The sequence below is a fragment of the Temnothorax longispinosus genome, chromosome 3 (genome assembly GCF_030848805.1).
Source record: "Temnothorax longispinosus isolate EJ_2023e chromosome 3, Tlon_JGU_v1, whole genome shotgun sequence".
In the NCBI taxonomy this organism is placed as follows: domain Eukaryota; kingdom Metazoa; phylum Arthropoda; class Insecta; order Hymenoptera; family Formicidae; genus Temnothorax; species Temnothorax longispinosus.
This window is the reverse complement of record NC_092360.1, coordinates 16,387,446-16,408,633: the sequence shown is the minus strand read 5'-3', so window position 1 is coordinate 16,408,633 and position 21,188 is coordinate 16,387,446. Positions and strand designations below refer to the sequence as shown.

Genomic DNA, 21,188 nt, shown 5'->3' with positions numbered 1-21,188 from the left:
ATTATACCTCGAAAAAACCTAAGTAACAAGTGGTAGACGTAATCTTTGTATCTCGAAAAATACACTGAGAAAAAAAATTGTTAATTCCAAGAAATATTTAGTTCGATACGTTCAACTAAACATTTTAGTTAGTTAACTAAATATTAATTGTTTCAACAATTTATTTCGTTTTTTTAATCAAGAATTAATTAATTCAACTAATGTTTAGTTAACTAACTAAAATGTTTAGTTGAACGTATCAGACTAAATATTTCTTGAAATTGACAAATTTTTTTTCTCAGTGTATGTTCTCTGTAATGGCGCTGTAATTTAAAAAGAGATATCATTTCTTTTTTGTAATTGTAATAATAGATCACTTGAAGCGCGACTCATTTTTGAAAAGTAACGTAATTTTGTGATGTGTATCACTTGAGTAATAATTTTTTGGAAATAAAAATACTACTGTTTAGGTTTTTTCGAGATTTTTCAAGATACAAAGATTACGTCTACCACTTGTTACTTGGATTTTTTGAGGTATAATACTACCACTGCTTTTTTTCGAGGTAACAACATATTTGGAAATAAAAATACTACTGTTTAGTTTTTTTCGAGATTTTTCGAGATACAAAGATTACGTCTACCACTTGTTACTTCGGTTTTTTCGAGGTAAAGATACTACTGCTTAGGTTTTTTCGAGATTTTTTGAAATACAAAAATTACGTCTACCACTTGTTACTTAGATTTTTTTGAGGTATAATACTACTACTGTTTTTTTTCGAGGTAACAACATATACACTACTATGCGTGTACTTGGCGCCTTTCTTTACCTTTTTTTTAAATATCCTTTTACCTTTATTTTTTCGCGATTTTTTTACTTTAGATTCCGTAATTATTGTTATGTCCGTATTTTTAATATATTCATCCACTTCTTCCTTTTTTCCTATATATCCTCTAGCATTCCATAGTACTATCTCAAGTTTATCTTTCTTGTTCATAATTATTTATTGAGATCTTTGTCTTTTCTGTTAATTGTAATTATTAAAAGTTTTTCCTTCTGCATTGATTTCCTCCGTGCTATTTTCTGTGGATGTGCTTTTAACTCCTATTGTCCTTTCAACTTTTTCTTGTACTACTCTTTTAATTTGGTCTCTAATGAATCTCCTCCAATCTTCTTCCTCTAGTACCTCTTTTATGTTTTGATAATGTTGTTTATTTTTTTTCTTCTCCTGCTACCTTTTTTTGGTCCTCTTCTTTATTTTTCTTTGTATAATCTTCTCTCTTTCTATCTTTCCAGATTGGTAGTCTACTTATTTCTGTTTCTTTTGTTCTTGTTATCCTGTTTCTATCATATTCATTCTCTTTAATTTTATTTATTGTTCTACTATAGTATTCATCCTTTTTAGTTGGTGTCATAACTTCTGTCACGTCTGACGGTATAATCACCGCTATATTCCAGCCGCATAAATTTTTTTGATTTCTATCCTCATTACCCAGCACCTGAAAACAATATTATAATATAATTTATAATATAATTTATAATATAATTATCACTCTTTAAAGTAATTGTCACAATAATCATTACTCAGCTGATGCGAGCACGCGTTCTTAAAATAGCTGACACGAGCCTAGAGAACATGGCTGCCTCAAGGCACCCTTTCAAGCTTAAGCCCCATTTTCATGAATCACACTATAAACTTTTGGACAATCGCTTGTTAAAATTCCCCAGAATCTCTAAAATTGATCGTAAATGGATATTACAAGCTTTATGAGATCCTTTATGCAATATAAATTCAGTTTGACACGCGGATCTAACGAAAATAAATGCATGTTCCATAAGAATAAACTAAGGAAATTAAAATAAAGTATAAATAAATAAATTAAAAGCAGATTATTCATAGGAGCATAATCCTTTATGCCTAAAGAACATTATCACGCTAAAATAATAATTATCTTACTAGCATTTCTCAAACATGATTATTACAAATAATTAAAATTATATCATTAGCCATCTTAACTAACTAGAACATAAGAATCACCTCAAAGAACCAATCGACTTTCGTATATAAGATATTTTTATTTCTTTTAAAATAAATTAATTAACAACAGAAAATTAATAACAATGTAAAGATTACGAAAGTACGTTTGCGCACATGACCAAACATACACTTTGCACACATGACATTATTGCGCACATTCACTTTGCATACATGACATTATTGCGCACATACACTTTGCACACATGACATTATTGCGCACATACGCTTTGCACACATGACATTATTGCGCACATAAAATAAGAAAATCATATTAGCACATTGCACACATGACGTATTGCACACATATAATAATAACTTTTATTTCTGCAATTGTTTATTTACGAAATATTTATAACAATAAAATAAAGAGTGCTCATAAACGAGATGATATTAGAAATTCAAAACCTCTTAAATAAAAAGAACATAACAATATCAATATGCGAATTAAATTGTACCAATTTATTTAATTAATAATTTGTTATTAACAAACACATAAATTAATGATGAAAATTTCCAATGCTATATTATACTTTAGTGAAAATCCTGCAATATATTTCCTATACACTCCTATCAAATTCCCAACCGTTCGCGAGATATAAAAATAATAAAAATCTTATTATACATAAACAATTTAATTTTATTGATTTCCTGTACTAATGAAAATGCTAACCATTTCTACCTGCACAATACATTATTAACAAAATATTAGAAACATCATTACCACTGCTAAAATCACTTTTATCAATATTATTATTAACAAAAAGTATATATACTTACTAAAATTAATATAAATATCGAGCGTCAAGCGCCGAAACGTCACCCACGAACCAGAGAAAGATAGAATTGTATATGCATAGCATAAGGAACGCGAATCCGAGCGAGATGCGAGTATTGTACAATCTGAAGAAGAGAAAGAGAGAGTCAGATATATCATAGTAACTGTTAGACGAAGAGAGCAATATCTTTCATACTTTAGACATGCTAATAATGACTTTAATTGTAGTATTGAATTATTCTATTGTATGTAAAGTATGTCTGAAGGAACTTAAATAATATTCAACATATATTTGCACATTTTAAAATTAAAATATTAAATATTTCTTATATCCCTTTATGATAAAAGTCATATTGAGATTTTATAATGAAAGAAGGTATCGCTCTCAATACAAATCGCTGTTAGAATAGAGAATAGAAATCGAATTCAGACGAGTCACCTGTATGACTCATTCGAATGAATCTAGTCTTCGCATAGACCATATATGGACATATCGAAGCAGAGCGCAACGCATGACCATATAAGGTAATGAATTTCAAAACACCACCCTATGACTTATTGCTGGCAAGCGAGCCACACCACTAGAAGTAGACTCATTATCCGCTAGACAACGCCTTATGACTCATTGTAACGAGATGCGGTCACCTCCCACTACCGTTTCCAAAATTGTATAAAAGCGGAATCTTTCACCCTCTCGATGGAGTGTGGAACGAGCCAGGAAAGGTCACATATCTTATACATGTTCCATCTTCCCATATAAACCACTTGTATCGTAAAAGTTCTACAATAAATATCATACTCTTTTATATCAAAAGAAAGATAAAGATTATTGAATACCTACCTTCAACGGATCCAAGGAGCCATAATCTACATCGCCGACCAACAGCTAATTATCCTGGGGTTTTACCTCCTTAACTGCAAGAAGAAGAACCCATCAACGGAGACGTTCTGCCGGATCGAGCCACCTCGCATCACCCAGGACGTCACACTTCCCAAAAATATCGATGTTTTTGGTTTAACATTGCTCTAATTTCCAGTGCGCTAAGCTGCTTTCTTATCTCCTATGTGGCGTTGTACAGTTCCCCGAAACGCGCTTGCGTTGCTACAGTTTGATTCATGAGTAGCAGAGCGAGATCCTTAGTTTTATTTTCTACGTGCATTATAGCATTACGCATGTCATATTCGTCTTCGATGGTTAAAGTTCCGAATAATATCTTGCTAAGTTGTCCAACAAATTCCAGGGGAGCTCGTTTTGTTCGGAATTCTCCTATGAGTTCACGTATATGATCTTGATACTGCTTTATCTTATTTAATTTGGCAATTAATGAAGTCAGTTGAGGTCGTATTTCACAATGCGAATTGTGATCGCCACATTGTTGTAATATTAAGTCCATTTGCTGTTCGAGTTTGATCGTTGTACCTTTAATATCGCGCAAGTCGATGTAGATTATCATCTTCCAAGAATTCTCGGACGTACGCATTTCTCCAACGGCCTCGAAAAATATTCCAGGATTATCTTTTAAACCAGTAATTGTGTATTCTTTTTCCTTCATCCCTGATCTGCAATCCGAGCAGGTTTAGTTCGGTCTACATGTACGATTTTAGTTTTATTTGGTGGAATTAATATTTTAATATTATTATTCTCTAGGATTTCTACAATTTCATATGGTCCTGTGTATTTGTCATCGAACTTGTTTTTCTTTTTAGGTTTTAATAGGGTAAACCGGGGCACGTTGTCACACATTTTTTTCAATATTTTTTGTATTTTTTACATTCAATATTTAAGAGTACTTTGATATGCCAAAATTTTGAGTGAACCCTCAGCTTCAATTGGACAGTATCGAATTTTGTGTAATTGTTACTCTACAGTTGTTACATAACAATAAAAAAAGGACAGGTCGCTTGTGACAACGTGCCCCGTGAACGGGGCACGTTGTCACATCAAATGTAATTGCATGCAAAATGTAATCCAAACTGTATACAACGTAAATATCAATATATTATAGTGCGCTGCAATGTAAAAAAGTAAAATCTTTCACAGAAACATTTATTTTATTTCAAAAAAGTACAAAAAGCACGAAGTTTTTGTCTTAATCTAAATAGGCAAGAATTCCACTTGAATGCGCAACTTATTGATAAACATTTTTTCTTTTATAATCATGTCGGTGATTAAACATAAAATATTTTTATTCGTTATCGTCATCCGAAGATTCGCAATAGATTCCCATCAAATTCGTGACAACGTGCCTCGAGGGCATTTTTTTACTTCAAACAGCCTCATGTCTGACACGTTTAAGATATTTGTAAGGTTAGGTACTGCACGCGGTAGGTAAAAGTATATACTTTAAGATAATATAAAGGTCTATTCTAAAAAAACATAAGCTTCATGTCCAGTACGTTGAATATTAGACAATAAAATTTTACTTACGGTCGCAAAAAACTTTCAAGTTGATTTTACGTCAACACGGCTGGCGCAATCTCAAGACTGTAAACACGTCACCAAAGATGGGCATACACTAACACGTTTTGGGAATGACGGATGCTGCCCTCCGGTTATTAGCTTTTTAAATAAAGCCAAAGTGACAACGTGCCCCGCGTGACAACGTGTTCCGGTCTACCCTAAATATATGAAATCTCCTATTTTATAAGTTTGTGTTTTTAATTTCTTATCATAATAATGTTTATAACGTGTTTTAGCTAATCCTAAATTTGACACGGCTAGTTTCCTTAGATCAGTTAATTTATCAATAAGTTCGCTCACGTAATCGTCATACGTTTCTATTGAATCACCTGTTTTTATTTCAGATGGCAATCGTGCGGCTTTGCCGAATACTAACTCATACGGTGTGAATTTTGTTCCCTCATGTACGCTAGTATTATATGAAAACATAGCATGCTCGAGCCAATTATCCCAATCGCGTTCATCAGAGATATAATGCTTTAAATATTCGGTCAATACATGGTGGCTTCTTTCCAACGAGCCATTGGATTGAGGATGAAAAGCAGATGTACAGTATTGTTTTATTTTAAAATGTTTCGCAAATTTTTTCATCATAGAGCTAGTAAAATTTGAACCTTGATCCGACAAAATTGCTTTGGGACTTCCAAATTGACAAATAAATCTACGCGTAAATGCTTTTGCGATTTCCTCTAAGTTCGCTTGCACAAGAAGTACGGCAACTGAATATTTCGTTAATTGATTCTGAATCAGCAAATTCAATTTATTTCTCGATTAACTGGCGCAATATGTACAAAAATGCACGACGTTTCGGCTCAAGATTCGAGCCCTTTTCAAGTGCGAACTGATTAAGTTGGTTAATAAGCATATTAACAATAGATTGCGACAATTAGAAAATAGAAGGGACTTGAGCGCTAACAATTCCGAACGCGACAGCACGTTTGATGTACGCAGATGTGTGGTGATCCCTTACGTGAAGGGCTTAAGCGCGGGCATACGGGGTACTCTTGAGAGAGTCCGCTGTGACGTGGTATATAAGATACCGAAAAAACTCAGTGCTGTCATCAGGAGAGGCAAGGACAGATTAGCGACTAACAAAGAAACTAATGTAGTTTACAAAATTGATTGCGAGAATGCGACGCGTCCTACATTGGCCAGACGAAGAGACATCTTGAAACAAGAGTGAAGGAACATTTCAGCGATATTAAAAAACATGACAGCAATTTCTCTGTCGTAAGTAAACACCGGATACAGAATGACCATAATTTTAAGTGGTCAGATCCGAAAATATTACACAAAGAACCTCACTGGAAAATGAAAGAGATCGCTGAAATGTTCTTTATAAAGAAATATAAGAACACGATTAATTTAAAAAAAGATACCGAGAACTTAAACTCGATATACGACAGTGTCATCATGTCTGTTTAAATGTTTATATTTATACCTCGGACACCTTGTTTCTTTCTTTGTCCGCTCAGTCTCCCAAGCACTCGCATACATGTAACATGTCGCAACGAAGAATCCGTCATACGCGAAAATTTATTACGGAATTCGTAAGTTTTTCTTGATCGTCGCTTTCTCTCCTCATATCATTGTTGCTACAAATTAAGATTGGTCCGCAGCTGACCTTTATGGCCATGCGGGAACATGCTCGTGAACTCAGGAATCTGTATTAATTATGTGACGAGTCAATAGATGATATAGGTATTGCTCACTATTTAACGTCGTTAATTTAATATTTATCTCGACTCATTTATATTGTTTGTTTTTTTCTCGCTGTTCCTGTTTCAGTTCGCACTTGAAAAGGGCTCGAATCTTGAGCCGAAACGTCGTGCATTTTTGTACATATTGCGCCAGTTAATCGAGAAATAAATTGAATTTGCTGATTTTATTCACTGGCGGACGAAATTATTACCGATATGATCCTGAATCGTTAAAATATATTCATTACCATTATCAGTAATAGGCAAAGGCCCTAATATATCCATAGCAACTTTATCAAATGCGTCTACAGGAGTGTCGGTTATAATCATCGGTTGTTTAGTCTTAACGCGTATTAATTTTTTCTTTTGACAACTATTACAGGTTTGAATAAATTTTTTAACTTGACTTTTCATATTTTTACAAAAATATTTATGACGTATCCGCGCCACTGTCTTTGCGATTCCTTTATGTCCTCCGACACTGGATTCGTGGGATTCACGTATGATACGCGGTCTATCCTTGAGCTCGGGTATGCACACTTGGCCCTTACATACAGTAATTTCAATGTCTGTATTTAAAAATGCAAGTCTTATAATGCATCGTATTCTGAACCACGGTATTTTTATATCGCTATTGCTTTCAGATATGCTCGCATGTGAAATATTTAAACGCATCATTTCGTTTTTTAATTCCCTAAATCCCTGCGCTGCATATTTTTCTAGAATCTGATCGCTTAATTCTTCTTTAATTATTATTCCAAAAATTTTCATGTTGTTTTTTTCTGATATTAACACATGTCCTATTATTCCTTTAAAGTTCTTCGGCTTCTGACATATTTTCCTATCAATCAATTCTTTTCCTATTTCATCTATCGGATCTTTCTTCGTATTTATAAAATATATTATATTATTATTCCTCATCGATATGTGATCTCGGGAGTCTATAATGTTGACAGAAGTAACTTCCACTTCTCTTATTCTTGGTCTCTGTAATTCCCTCGGTGGTGTTCGTTCCTTCAAGTTAGATTTTTTATTTGTTTTTGTTAGAAACGGGTAATAAGAATCGTGAAGAGATTGTGTATGTGAACATTGTTGATGTAAGTGGCAATTCGATAGAACGCTCACAGATGGCGTCGGTGTTACAGTTCCCTAGTTATCTTTAACGTTATGTGTTTCGCGAGCGCTGCGACGACCACGTTGCGCCCCAGCGCCGGAAAACGGTACGAAAAGACGATACTGCGCAAGCGTGAGTGTGTCAGGACGGGCGTGAAGCCCGCCGACCAGGGATTCGTCTTCCGGCTAGCGAGGCGTACAGTCGCGTTCTTTACATCGGCTCCAGATATACGTATAATTGCTACGCGATTGAAATCCGCCAGACTATGGAGTCTGAGACAGAAAGAACGAGGACGTCTCCGCAGTATCAGAGGAGGCTTTGCAGCCCTGACAAGAGGTTAATTAAAGTACCTCGCTCGATTCGATTGAAGGAAGGACGAACTTAGCCATTGCGACGTGGCCTCGTTGAAATGGAACGAAGCGGCCATCTTGGACATTGCGACGTGGCATCGTTAAAAAGGAACGAAGCGGCCATCTTATCCATTGGAGAAGGTCCTTACGGTTTTGGTCGATGACCATCATTACAATTTATCACCGGCGGATGCTTTCAGGTAAAATATCGAACTCGTGTAACTCAGAGATCATATACGAGATTGATCGGCAACTCTCAAGCGGATTATGATGAACACAAGGTCATCATAAAATGCGATCGTCTGATTACAGAGTTCGAGAAAGCACGGGGCGATGGATATCGTCCTCGCATAAAGCACGGAGCGATGGATATCGTCCTCGCATAAAGCACGGAGCGATGGATATCGTCCTCGCATAAAACACGGGGCGACGGATTGTATCCTCGCATAAAGGCTACGTAGCCTTAACTAAATATTCCGGAATTAATTATCTGTCTGAGCTCAGTAGAACTTAAAGTTATTTTGAATGGTTGCAACCCGCGAATAAAGTCATTGATTCTCGATGCATTATCGATGCACACGTGATTCGGATATTCACGCATAGTCTGTATTATCTTAACGAATATTGCGATTCGACCCGTGGCTATTTGCCAGCTATTAACGTTTACGCAACACCGTATTACATACGAAAAGTTAATTATTATTTAATTGAGTTCGCTCTTCACTTATCGAATTGTTTACCATACGCACTGGAAGTATCTTTGGATAACTCGATTTACTGCGGAAGTTACTATGTCAATTAATAGAAAGAAATTGCATTATATTGAAGTTGTAGAATCTCGCACAATATTTATATAAGCCTAAACATTCTCTCGATTGCTTTACTTTACATATGTTTATTTGCTTACTTGTCAAATGAGAGATATAAGGATTATTTTCGACGAATTACTAGTTGACACAGTACTTCAATTTATTTATGCTTTGTATATTCTTGCTATATTTATGTAATGTGTTTTGAATAATATGTTTAACTTACATGATCCTTTCTTAAAACAGACATAAGTATTGAAACCACTTGACTGTTTTCTCTGATCAAGATACAAAAATAATGGAATTCTGTCTTCTTACAATCATTTATGATGAGAGATTAACTTCTTGTAGTGACACATGAGAAAGGATTATGCATGGATAATTCAACATTATCTTAGTTTGTATTTATGCTATGTGTTCTCTGTCTAACATTTTATTACGATATATTCGTTTATTAAGACATAACTAACATGGAAATACACAATCTCTTTACCGACGTAACTAGAAAATAAATGTCGTTCCCTATTCTGTAAATTTTGAGACCAGGCTCCTGCGCGAGCTTGTACGTTTTAAACAGTTTTCTTGCTTAATTTTTTGTTTGGAAATTTTTTATTTACTGGTCTTCTTTTATTAATCTTTTATTAGGGGTAGTATCTTTTGTTTTCGCAGATGTTTTATTGCTTATTTGTAAAGGTTTGGGAACTGCATTATACGAAGGAGGTGAAAATATTCTGTTCATATTGCTTTCGTCTGTTGAGCATCATTCGGTGTTTTTTGTTTACGATATCCTAATGGTTTTTTATTTATTTCATAATCCATTTCACTATCAGTATCTACTTCCATTGCTTCTAATTCTCGTTTATCTAATGGTATATTTTTTTTCTATTACTTCAATAGCATCAATATCATCTGGCAATTTTTGTAATTTTTTAATCAATTTTTCTTCATACCTCGGTCGAAAGTACGTACTTTCGTCCCTAATAGCAGGGACGAAAGTTTAACATTTACTCCCTGTGAAAAGTACACGCGCGCTCTCTATAACTTTAAACCTTAACGCCCTTTAACCTTAAAAATAGTCATCAATATTGTTCTGTCAATATGTCATCTGATGAATCCGTAGACGAGGAAGAAGTTATACGAAATTTCGATGCAGAAGCGCGATTGATAATAAATACAGATACGTTGCCAAAGAAGTCTGTTGATCGATACAATCTTGTTTACGACACGTATAAAAAGTGGCAGATAGAACACAAAACTTCACTGTCAAACTGTGAAGAAAATAATTTGGTTGTGTATTTTAAGGACCTATCTAAAAAATTAAAGCCGTCAACTTTATGGAGTGTTTGGTCAATTTTGAAAAGCACATTAAATTCAAGAGACAATGTTAACATAGGTAATTTTCTTAACTTGAAAGCTTTAGTCAAAAATAACTCTAAAGGTTACAAACCGAAAAAGTCCTTGGTATTGAAATGGGATGAAATTTTAAAATTTATTAACAATGCACCAGACTATGTTCACTTAGCTTCAAAGGTTAGTATTTATATTAATTTTTATTTATTGCTTAATGTTTCATCTTTTTAATGTATACTTAAATTAATAATAATCAACTCATCATGACATGTAAATCTATTTCTATAATAATTGCAGGTTATTTAATCTTTGGCATATGTGGAGCTCTTAGATGTGATGAACTTACGAAACTTAAAATCCAAGATGTAGAAAACAACGGTAATAAGTATCTTGTTTCTATTCATGAGTCGAAAAATGACATGCCTCGACAATTTATTATCGGAGATCTTTTCTATAAGAAAGTTACTCAGTACATGTCACTGAGGCCTGAAGATCGATTTACTGATAGATTTTTTATCCAGTATCATAAAGGGAAGTGTCAACGTCAAGTTATTGGCAAGAATAAAATTGGGGAGACACCTCAAATTATAGCTGCATACCTAAACTTGGAAAATCCAAAACAGTACACCGGTCATTGCTTTCGTAGAACGGGTGCAACGCTTTTATCTAACTCAGGAGCAAGCACTACCATGCTTAAACAACTAGGTGGATGGAAGTCAATTACAATAGCACAAGGTTACTGTTTTATTTATTTAATTAGATTGTAGATATTTCCTATCATTTACTAATTGTATAAATACATAAAAATTTAATACTCTGTAAAATATTCAGATACTACACATTTTTATCTTGATATCTTACCTATAAATAATTTAATTATTTACAGGTTACGTCGAAAATTCGTTAAAAAATAGAGAAAAAATTTATGAATGTATTACTAATGCTACTGTATCTAATGATCATCTGAATCCACAACCATCGACTAGTAAAAATTATTCTAGTGGCACAGTAACTGCAAATAAAAATTTAAAAACTACTGGACAAGATGTTAATTCCGATGATTTTTCTGATGATTTTATAATAAGTGAAGATGATCTAGTAACAATTGATAAATTAAATCAGTTAACAACACCGGAACCTCCAATAACCTCGATTACAACACGGACAAAAAGAAAAGTACTAACAGAATATATTAACCAATTACCTCCAACTCATTTTATGAGAAAACCACCAATTTTAGTCTTTGCTAAAAAACAAGAAAATGAACCACCGTTAAAAATGAGAAAAAGTGATGAAACTAATACTCATACTAGTAAACTATCATCAGAATGCTTATCTAAAAATTTAAATTTAAATAATCAAATCATGAATTATCAAAACTGTATATTTACCGGAGATATTACTTCTAACTACTCTAATATCAAGTTTGAAAACTGTGTTTTTTATGGAAGTTTTCTTAATAATTGTGATCATTCAAGTAAAAATGAAAACGATAAAAAAAAGCAATAAGAGTTTTTAGCTTATAATATGTTCTTGTTTATAAATTTTATTATAATTAATATAATTTGTTAAACTAATGAAAATAAATACATTTTTGATAGAATAGAATTAATTTATTTTTACAAAATATGACAAGACTTGACTCTTGGAATGTATTTGATGCCTGCCCCCCCGACCAGCAGCACTCGCTTCGCTCGTGCCGCAAATGTCGGGGGCAGGCATCAAAAACATGCTTATTAACATTTAAAGTTAAAAAAAGTAAAATTAATAACGTACTTTCGACCGGCTATGAAGAAAAATCGTATACACTACGCGGGCCAAAAGTTGAAATCTCGGTCCTGCTCGTCATGATGCCCTCGGCTTTGCCTCGGGGCATCTTGACGCGCAGGGCCGAAAATTCAACTTTCGGCCCTTGTAGTGTAATATACTATTTACCTTTGATTTTGGCATTATTCGTATATGCGAAGGTGGTGCATGAACGTCAGCCTTTACTTCAATATTAGTATGTGCTCGATGGTTATCGCTAGATTGTGGTGTTATTTCCATAGGCTCATCTTCAGATTCCTCTTGTTGTTTATGCATTTCTTTTTTATTATAAAATTGTTTATCATCGATTCGTTTTTTCAGGACACCCGTTGTGCTTTCGCTCGGTCTCTTGCGCGAAGCGCATGCGTCGTCCGGAGCGGTTGCTTCCTGCAGTAGCTCACAGGCGGCGTCGTCATCGCTAAGACGCTCTTGCGGGACGCGCCCTTCAGCTTCATTCACATGCAGCATTGCGTCTTTACTGTCATCACGGGATTCGTCGATTTCTTTGGGATTTGAATCTTTACGGTGTTTCTTTGTTCTCTTATGTTTTCGCTTTCTGCGTCTTATGTGAGTAGAAGAGCTACTCTCATGTTTTCTCTTTTCACCCTTTTGACATATTTCTGGATCATCGGTATCGTAGTCGGTTTTATAATAATATGAAACTGTTCCACTGTCACTGCTACTGTCTAAGCTTTTAAAAATTTACTTCTAGGTGACATTTCTTCTTCGCTATCTGAATCTATATAAGGAGATGGTTCATCAGGTCTGTTCTTTTTATGCGGCGCTGGATTTCCTGATCCTTCACTTTTCATTGTTCTTTTAAAACTCGGGTGAAATGTTTTTTGTTTTTTATGTTCCTGCCCTACTGAGGCTTCACTTGAAGATTATAATGCTCGTTTTGCGTGCAAAGGATATACATGTATACATGTATACATATACATGTATGTTTAATTTCTTCGATAGGATTTCTGGACAAAGCGTCAGCATTTTTATTTCTTTTTCCTGGTTTGTATTTTATTTGATAATCGTATTCCGCTAATTTTAATCTCCACCTCATTAATCGTGACGTAGGATCAGATACTGAATTTAACCATTTTAATGGTTTATGATCCATTAGTAATGTAAATTTACGTCCATAAACATAAGGTCGAAAATGTTTCACGGCGTAAGCTAAAGCTAATAATTCTCTTTCTGTAGGCGAATATCTTGTTTCTGTTTCATTCAAGACTCTTGATGCATAAGCTATGGGTAGATCGCTTCCTATCTTGCCTTGACTTAATATTGCACCAATGGCGTATCCTGATGCGTCAGTAGTTATAATAAACGGTTCATTAAAATTAGGGTATTGCAAAATTGGTTCTGAGCACAAAGCGTGTTTCTATTTATCAAATGCTTCTTGCTGTTCTTGTTTCCATTCAAATGCAATAGATTGTTTCGTTAAATCCGAAAGAGGTTTAGCGATTTTAGAAAAGTTTTCTATGAATCTTTGGTAATATCCTGCAAGACCGAGAAATTGCTTAATATTCTTTCGTGTTTTTGGCGTCGGAAAGTTCTCTACAGCACTTACCTTTTTGGGATCGGGTCGTACACCATTTTCAGTTATTACGTGTCCAAGATAAGCAACTTCCTTCTTTAAAAATTTGCATTTATCGGGTTGCAACAATAAATTCGCTTCTTCTAGTCGTTTCATTAATCGTTGGAATTTAATCTCATGTTCCTGAAGCGATTTAGCATATATTACAATATCATCGAAATATACAAATAATTCAATTCCTTGTAAGCCTGTTAATACCTGATCCATTAATCTCTGAAAAGTAGCAGGAGCGTTCTTTAATCCAAACGGCATACGGTTATATTCAAAATGTCCGTACGGTGTTGAAAACGCAGTCTTATGCTTGTCAGTCTTGTCCATTAATATCTGGTGAAATCCAGACTCTAGATCAAATACTGAAAAATATTTTGCGCTACCAAGTTGATCGAGTATATCGACAATATTTGGTAGTGGATATGCATCACCGATCGTTTTCTCATTGCGCTCAAAAATATATTACGAGACGCCATTTTTTATTGCCTTTAGAATCATCCTTTTTCGGTACTATCCACAAAGGAGAATTATAAGGCGAGCTCGACGGCTCTATTACACCCTTTTCCAACATTTCGTCAACCTGTCGTTGTATTTCTTCTTTATGTACTTGAGGATATCGATATTGCTTGACGTTGATTGGTCTATTGTCAGTGGTGAATATTCGGTGCTTTGATACGCTAGTTGCGCCTAGCGATTCTCCTGGCAAATGAAATCGTTCCGCATAATTTGTTACTAGCCTAGTGACACTAGTTTTTTCTTCCGCATTTAAATGATCGAGACGTAGTAGCTGTATTATTTGATTAATTCGTGTTTTATTGTTCTTTGAGTCTTCTTCTGCGTCATTTGCGTCCTTTTCTTCGTTATTTAGCTCTTTTAATGAATATATTTTTAAGGCTCAGTCACAATGAGAGGAATAAGGAATAAGATAAAGGAATTAGGAATAAGGCATATTGCATCTCACTTTAATGTACGTGTACTGAAGTGAGATGCGACATTCCCTTATTCCTTATTCCTTTATCTTATTCCTTATTCCTCTCATTGTGACTGAGCCCTTACAGTCGGTATCGCTAATTCTACGTCTTCGTCCGATAAGTTAATAACACATAGATGTGCTATCCCATCACGATTCGAGACGACGGCGTTACCTAAGTACACCTGCGATCCGGCATCTAGTTTTAGAATATATCCGTATTTTATTTCAGGTGCTATACGAACAAATATTTGTTTTCGCGTTCTAGCGGGAATAGTAACAATTTTGTCGTTATGGAAATAGTACGATACTCCGTTCACAACCAGACAAGCCCTTGGGTAGTCTATAGTTGCCTTTTACTTTTTGAAGAATTCCGTGCCTAGTATTCCGTCTAACTTAATTGGAAAGTTATTAGGAACTACATGAAACCATGCATCAGCATCAAGAATGCGTAATTTAGCTACGCCTATCGTGCGTGTTCGTCCTTTAGTTATTCCACTAAGCTCGAATATTATTTTCTTATCAATAGCACATTCTCATGGAGCGAATTCTCCTTTATCAAATTTATATCGGATCCCGTATCTATCATAAAGCTAGTACGTTTGTCGAGAAGGTTTTTACTTGGCAGAACGACAGAAAGTGGCTTCCCGATTTTATTACAGATTTTTACACTTGCGTTTCCTCTTGAGGTTCCTCCGGGTTGACCAGGCACTCGCGGGCGTTCGTTCAACCCTGCGCCTACTCGCTGAGCCGATCTCGTTTTCCCGAATTCTCTTGGGCTCTGTCGCGTCGTACGTTTTCAGAAGCTCTATTTTCTCTATTGAAATATTGATTTCCTTGATTCCGCAGATTATTATTATATTGTCTCTTTCGACATTGTTCGAGACTGTGGCCAGGAATCTTGCAGTATCGGAAAATTATACCAGCGTTTCGCGGATTAGTTAAATTTGGGCGATTAAAACGGTTATTATTATTATAATTCATATTTCTCGCGGCATTATTTATCAAAGAATTTCGAACATTATTTAATAAGGGATTTCGGTTCAAAATTCGCGGTTGTAAGGCTTTACATTCCGCTCGTACATGTCCAGAATTTTTACAATACGAACATACTTTGGGTTGCCATTGTACGTGAGATATTTGTGCAAGAAGATTAATAGTGCTGCATGAATAAGTATCATGACCATATCCAAGACAATTATTGCATCGAATTGATTGTATGAGTCCTTCCGTTATTCTCATACGTTGCGCGTGTTCCTGATACTCCTCTTTTATTGCGGATTCTATCGCGGTATTTAAAGTGATCGAGTCGCGTGGATACATTCTTGTGAAAATGTCTGTTTTTAAACCAGTTAGAAAATTTCTTACGGCATTGCTTTCAGCAGAATTTAAAAATTGTATTGTCTGATTTGGATTTTCGGTTTAATAACAAGATTTTAATTGTTGCAGGATCATTGATACTCGGCTACCGTAATCGACTACTGATTCGTCGGGATGTTGAGTTACTTTAGCAAGTTCCCCGTGCAATTGTGACGAAGAATAAACTGGTGCAAATCTAGTTCTTAAGACTGCTAACAAAGATTCTATATCATTATATTCTCCGCTTAATGCCACTCTCAATGCAGGTCCGACTAATTTATTTTTTATCATTTAAACAAGTCCATATTCCGCGGTAGGGGAAATCATATTTCTAGCGTGCATGCAACTATTAGCAAACTGTAGGACGGGCATATTTTTTCCATCAAACAGGAGAATTGTCTCGGCTGCATCTCGCAAACTTATATACGGCGCATTTACAGCTCTACAATTCGCGTCGGTTGCGTTGATATTCATGTCGCCTATCTGTCTAGTTAAATCATTTATTCCGTCTGTAGCCATTTTTATTTATTATAATTACTTATTTGTTAAAAGGAAATGTAAAAGTTCGTAATATTGGCAAGTTCGCACTTACATGTATCGTATGATAATGAAAAGAAGAATGAAAGTTATGCGTGACTCCATGAAGCTTTGTCCACACGCTCGCAGCCTTATCCCTGCAGCTGCTCTCCGGAAAAGATCCTTTTCTCGTTAAAGTAGAGACAGGATGTTGTAGAATGAATACAGCAATTGGCTTCTTCTTCCGCTACTGGCTCACTCAGCTTCCAGATAATTGAAGTGTTGTCCCAAGGGATGCTTTTTCCAGATGTCCAATTCTTTCAGCCTTCCTGTCGGGATCACCTTTTTGGCAATCCCACCGCTGCCACCAAAAATTTCAACTTGTGACGTCCTGGGTGATGCGAGGTGGCTCGATCCGGCAGAACGTCTCCGTTGATGGGTTTTACTTCTTGCAGTTAAGGAGGTAAAACCCCAGGATAATTAGCTGTTGGTCGGCGATGTAGATAATGGCTCTTTGGATCCGTCAAAGGTAGGTATTCAATAATCTTTATCTTTCTTTTGATATAAAAGAGTATGATATTTATTGTAGAACTTTTACGATACAAGTGGCTTATATGGGAGGATAAAACAAGTATAAGATATGTGACTTTTCCTGGCTTGTTCCACACTCTCCATTGAGAGGGTGAAAGATTCCGCTTTTATACAGTTTTGGAAACGGTAGTGGGAGGTGACCGCACTTCGTTACAATGAGTCATAGGGCGTTGTCTAGCGGATATGAGTCTACTTCTAGTGGCGTGGCTCGCTTGCCAGCAATGAGTCATAGGGTGGTGTCTTGAAATTCATTACCTTATATGGTCATGCGTTGCGCTCTGCTTCGACATGTCCATATATGGTCTATGCGAGGACTAGATTCACTCAAATGAGTCATACAGGTGACTCATCTGAATTCTATTTCTATTCTTTATTCTAACAACGATTTGTAATAAGAACGATACCTTCTGTCATTATAAAATCTCAATATGACTTTTATCATAAAGGGATATAAGAAATATTTAATATTTTAATTTTAAAATGTGCAAATATATGTTGAATATTATTTAAGTTCCTTCAGACATACTTTACATACAGTAGAATAATTCAATAGTACAATTAAAGTCATTATTAGCATGTCTAAAGTATGAAAGATATTGCTCTTTTCGTTTGACAGTTACTATGGTATATCAGACTCTCTCTTTCTCTTCTTCAGATTGTACAATACTCGCAACTCGCTCGGATTCGCTATCTTTTCAGGTTCGTGGGTGACGTTTCGGCGCTTGACGCTCGATATTTATATTAATTTTAGTAAGTATATATATATTTTGTTAATAATAATATTGATAAAAGTGATTTTAGCAGTAGTAATAATGTTTCTAATATCTTGTTAATAATGTGCAGGTAGAAATGGTTAGCATTCTCGTTAGTACAATGAAATTAAATTGTTTATATAATAAGATTTTTATTATTTTTATATCTCACGAATAGTTGGGAATTTGATTGGAGTGTATAGGAAACATATTGCAGGACTTTCACTGAATATAGCATTGGAAAATTTTATTGTTAATATATGTATTTGTTAAATGTGGCGGTCAGCTGTCCGCCACGTGCGCGCGACCGTACATACGTTACACGAATAGTATGACGGGAAGCGCGCGGCGCGCAGCACGGATAGTAGCATAATATCGATCGGCGCGCGGCATGAGTATCGATCGGCGGGATAGTTCGGTGCGCACCGCTGCGCGGCGTATCTCTCTCGTAAGTAAGGTTCAACATCGATCCCTATATAAAGGGCAGCTCAGCGGGGCCTCTCCAGCAATCTTCGAGAACGCCAGTCAGGGCGTGCTACCTATCGGGGCCCCTGACATAATTCTCTTTTTGGTACGAAGTGTTGCTCTACTCTGGGCCTTCGTAATTACCTGCTTGGCAGGGCGATAACTACGGTAAAGAGTCAACCGACACCCTGCCGCAAAAGGTTTCCGGGGTCGTCGCGACCCAGCCCGTCGGGCGACTCCATATCCGGCTCCTGAGACCAAGGCGCTGCCTTCTCCTACCACGACTCCGGCTCCTGAGATCAAGACGCTGCCTCCTCTTACTACGGCCTCAGCTCCGACTCCTGTTCCTGTGAACCCGACTCCTGTTCCTGTGATCAAGACGAAGGAACGTATCCTGATCACCAAGGTAGAAACTCTACCTCCTGGGAAACGTTTCCAGCAGAGCAAGTCCAAGACGAAGTGGAGATTCACCCCGATTGCCAAGTGGGGTCATACTGACCCAGCAACACAGAAATCGGTGGAAATCAAATCGTCCATTCCGAGTCCGACTCCAGTCCTACCGAGCCCTACACCAGCTCCTGTTCCTGAGGCTACGACGCGGGATCCGATCCTAACCTCTAAGGTAGAAACCTTCCTACCTTGGAAGCTCGTACCCATTTCTGTTCCGGCTCCCGAGAACATACCAGCTCCTGAGATCCAGGCGAGGGACTCTATACCGATCTCTAGGATAGAAACCTTCCTACCGTGGAAACTCTATCCGATCGACGTTCCACCACGAGCTCCACGTGTCTGACGCCCTCTTCATCCTGTCGATCCGGAGAACTCTGTGGCAACTCAGACAGACCACATTTTCAAGACGCCTACACGACCACGATATAATAACAAATTATTAATTAAATAAATTGGTACTTTTTAATTTACATATTGATATTGTTAAGCTCTCCTTAGTCACACGGTTTTAATTTTACAATGAAATAATTTTTTATAAGGCACTTTATTTTATTGTTATAAATATTTCGTAAATAAACAATTGCAGAAATAAAAGTTATTAGAATTCGTGTTTACCCGAATGAGTTTTCATCCACATAATTGTTTCATCCACATAATTGCCAATTATATGGAACAAATGCAGACGGAGGTATGTATTTTGTTAATGAATTAGGTGTAGCGAGTTGTTAAAAATTATGTTTTTTATACAGGCTTGAAGAGGAAGGTTTAAACTTAATTTACATGCAAACAGGGTATTTTTAGCAGGCGTAGTTTAAGAGATATTAAGAATCGAAGTTTGATCCAGTCGAATTTTCGATATTTAGGGCGTATAATATCAATTATATGGCACAACTCCCATGCTAAACCGTTATACCAGGTGTCTTTCCCTTTGGAATTTTTTGTAGCCTCAACCAGAGGAGTGACGAGGTTTTGACTTATACAAAAGTTGTTATGCATAACCTAGGGCACATGTTAACGGCTATTATTAATGTGGTTAATTATTTATTTATAATTGTTTATAAAAACAAGTTGCAAAATTGAACAATCTTGTAGTAAGTATTTTTTCATTAAGTTGGTCGGTTTTTCGAGATGATTTTGATGATGTAGTTAGTAAAATGGTATTGATATAATTTTAATTGTTTATAACAATTGTTTCTGAGAAATATTAATAAGATAATAGTTATTTCAATGTGGTGTTTTTCCATAAATATAAGAGAATGTATTTCTATAATTGTTTTATCTCCGTCTATTTGTTTTCATTTTTATTTTAATTTATTAAAAGTTTATATGGCTATCCTTGTCTTACTCTCTGTGAACTGGTATTAAACTATCCTCGTCTTTCATGGAGCGAATGTTCAATTTTCAATCTCGTTTATTAATTTAATTAATTTAGATAGAAAATCGGCGTTAACGCTACTGGTGTTTAGAAACATGACGGATTCTATTTTTATCATAATAATTAAGTGTCAAAATTTTCGTTCAAAATGAAATTTTTTAATCTTAAAATGTATAAAAGACTAAAATATTAATGTAAAAATGATTTGGTCTTTCTAAGTTTAAATAGTAAGAAGTCCAAATGGCGGTGAAACTTTAATAATTTATAACTCGAGAACGGTAAAAAATAAAGAGATGGAGTTTCTTTTGTTGTGTTTAGACAATTAAGGGCTTTATTTTAGGTTGTTTAAAATTTTTGTGTTTTATGGATTTCCGTAATTTTTAATTATATCTCGGAATTAAGAAGAGATATGATGTAAATGTTTTTGTGAGATTACTTGACATGCTCTGCTGAGTGTCGGCAGTGATTTTATTCATCATCTTTTATAATAATTTTATGATAAATTTTATTGTTAATTAGTTTATTTTGAGAGATACAATAATGATTTATAACCAAAAGTTGTTTGACCTTTTGTGATAGTTCCGGTAGTCACATTAGCTAGGTTTGTTAATAGTATAATTTAATTGTTTATAACAATCATGTTTGAAAAATGCTAGTAGGATAATTATTATTTTAGCGTGATAATGTTCTTTAGGCACAAAAGGTTATATTCTTATGAATAATTTGCTTTTAATTGATTTATTTA

The 21,188-nt window shown here is 35.3% G+C and overlaps 1 protein-coding gene across 1 annotated transcript; it reads left to right on the top strand.

Moving 5' to 3' along the window:
- Window positions 1-10,160: 10,160 nt before the first annotated feature.
- Window positions 10,161-12,435, top strand: LOC139809685 (uncharacterized). The gene is made up of 2 exons (XM_071772772.1): window positions 10,161-11,309; window positions 11,461-12,435. Exons 1-2 carry the CDS (start codon window positions 10,838-10,840, stop codon window positions 12,081-12,083), a joined length of 1,095 nt encoding a protein of 364 aa, XP_071628873.1. The 5' UTR covers window positions 10,161-10,837; the 3' UTR covers window positions 12,084-12,435.
- Window positions 12,436-21,188: the final 8,753 nt, after the last annotated feature.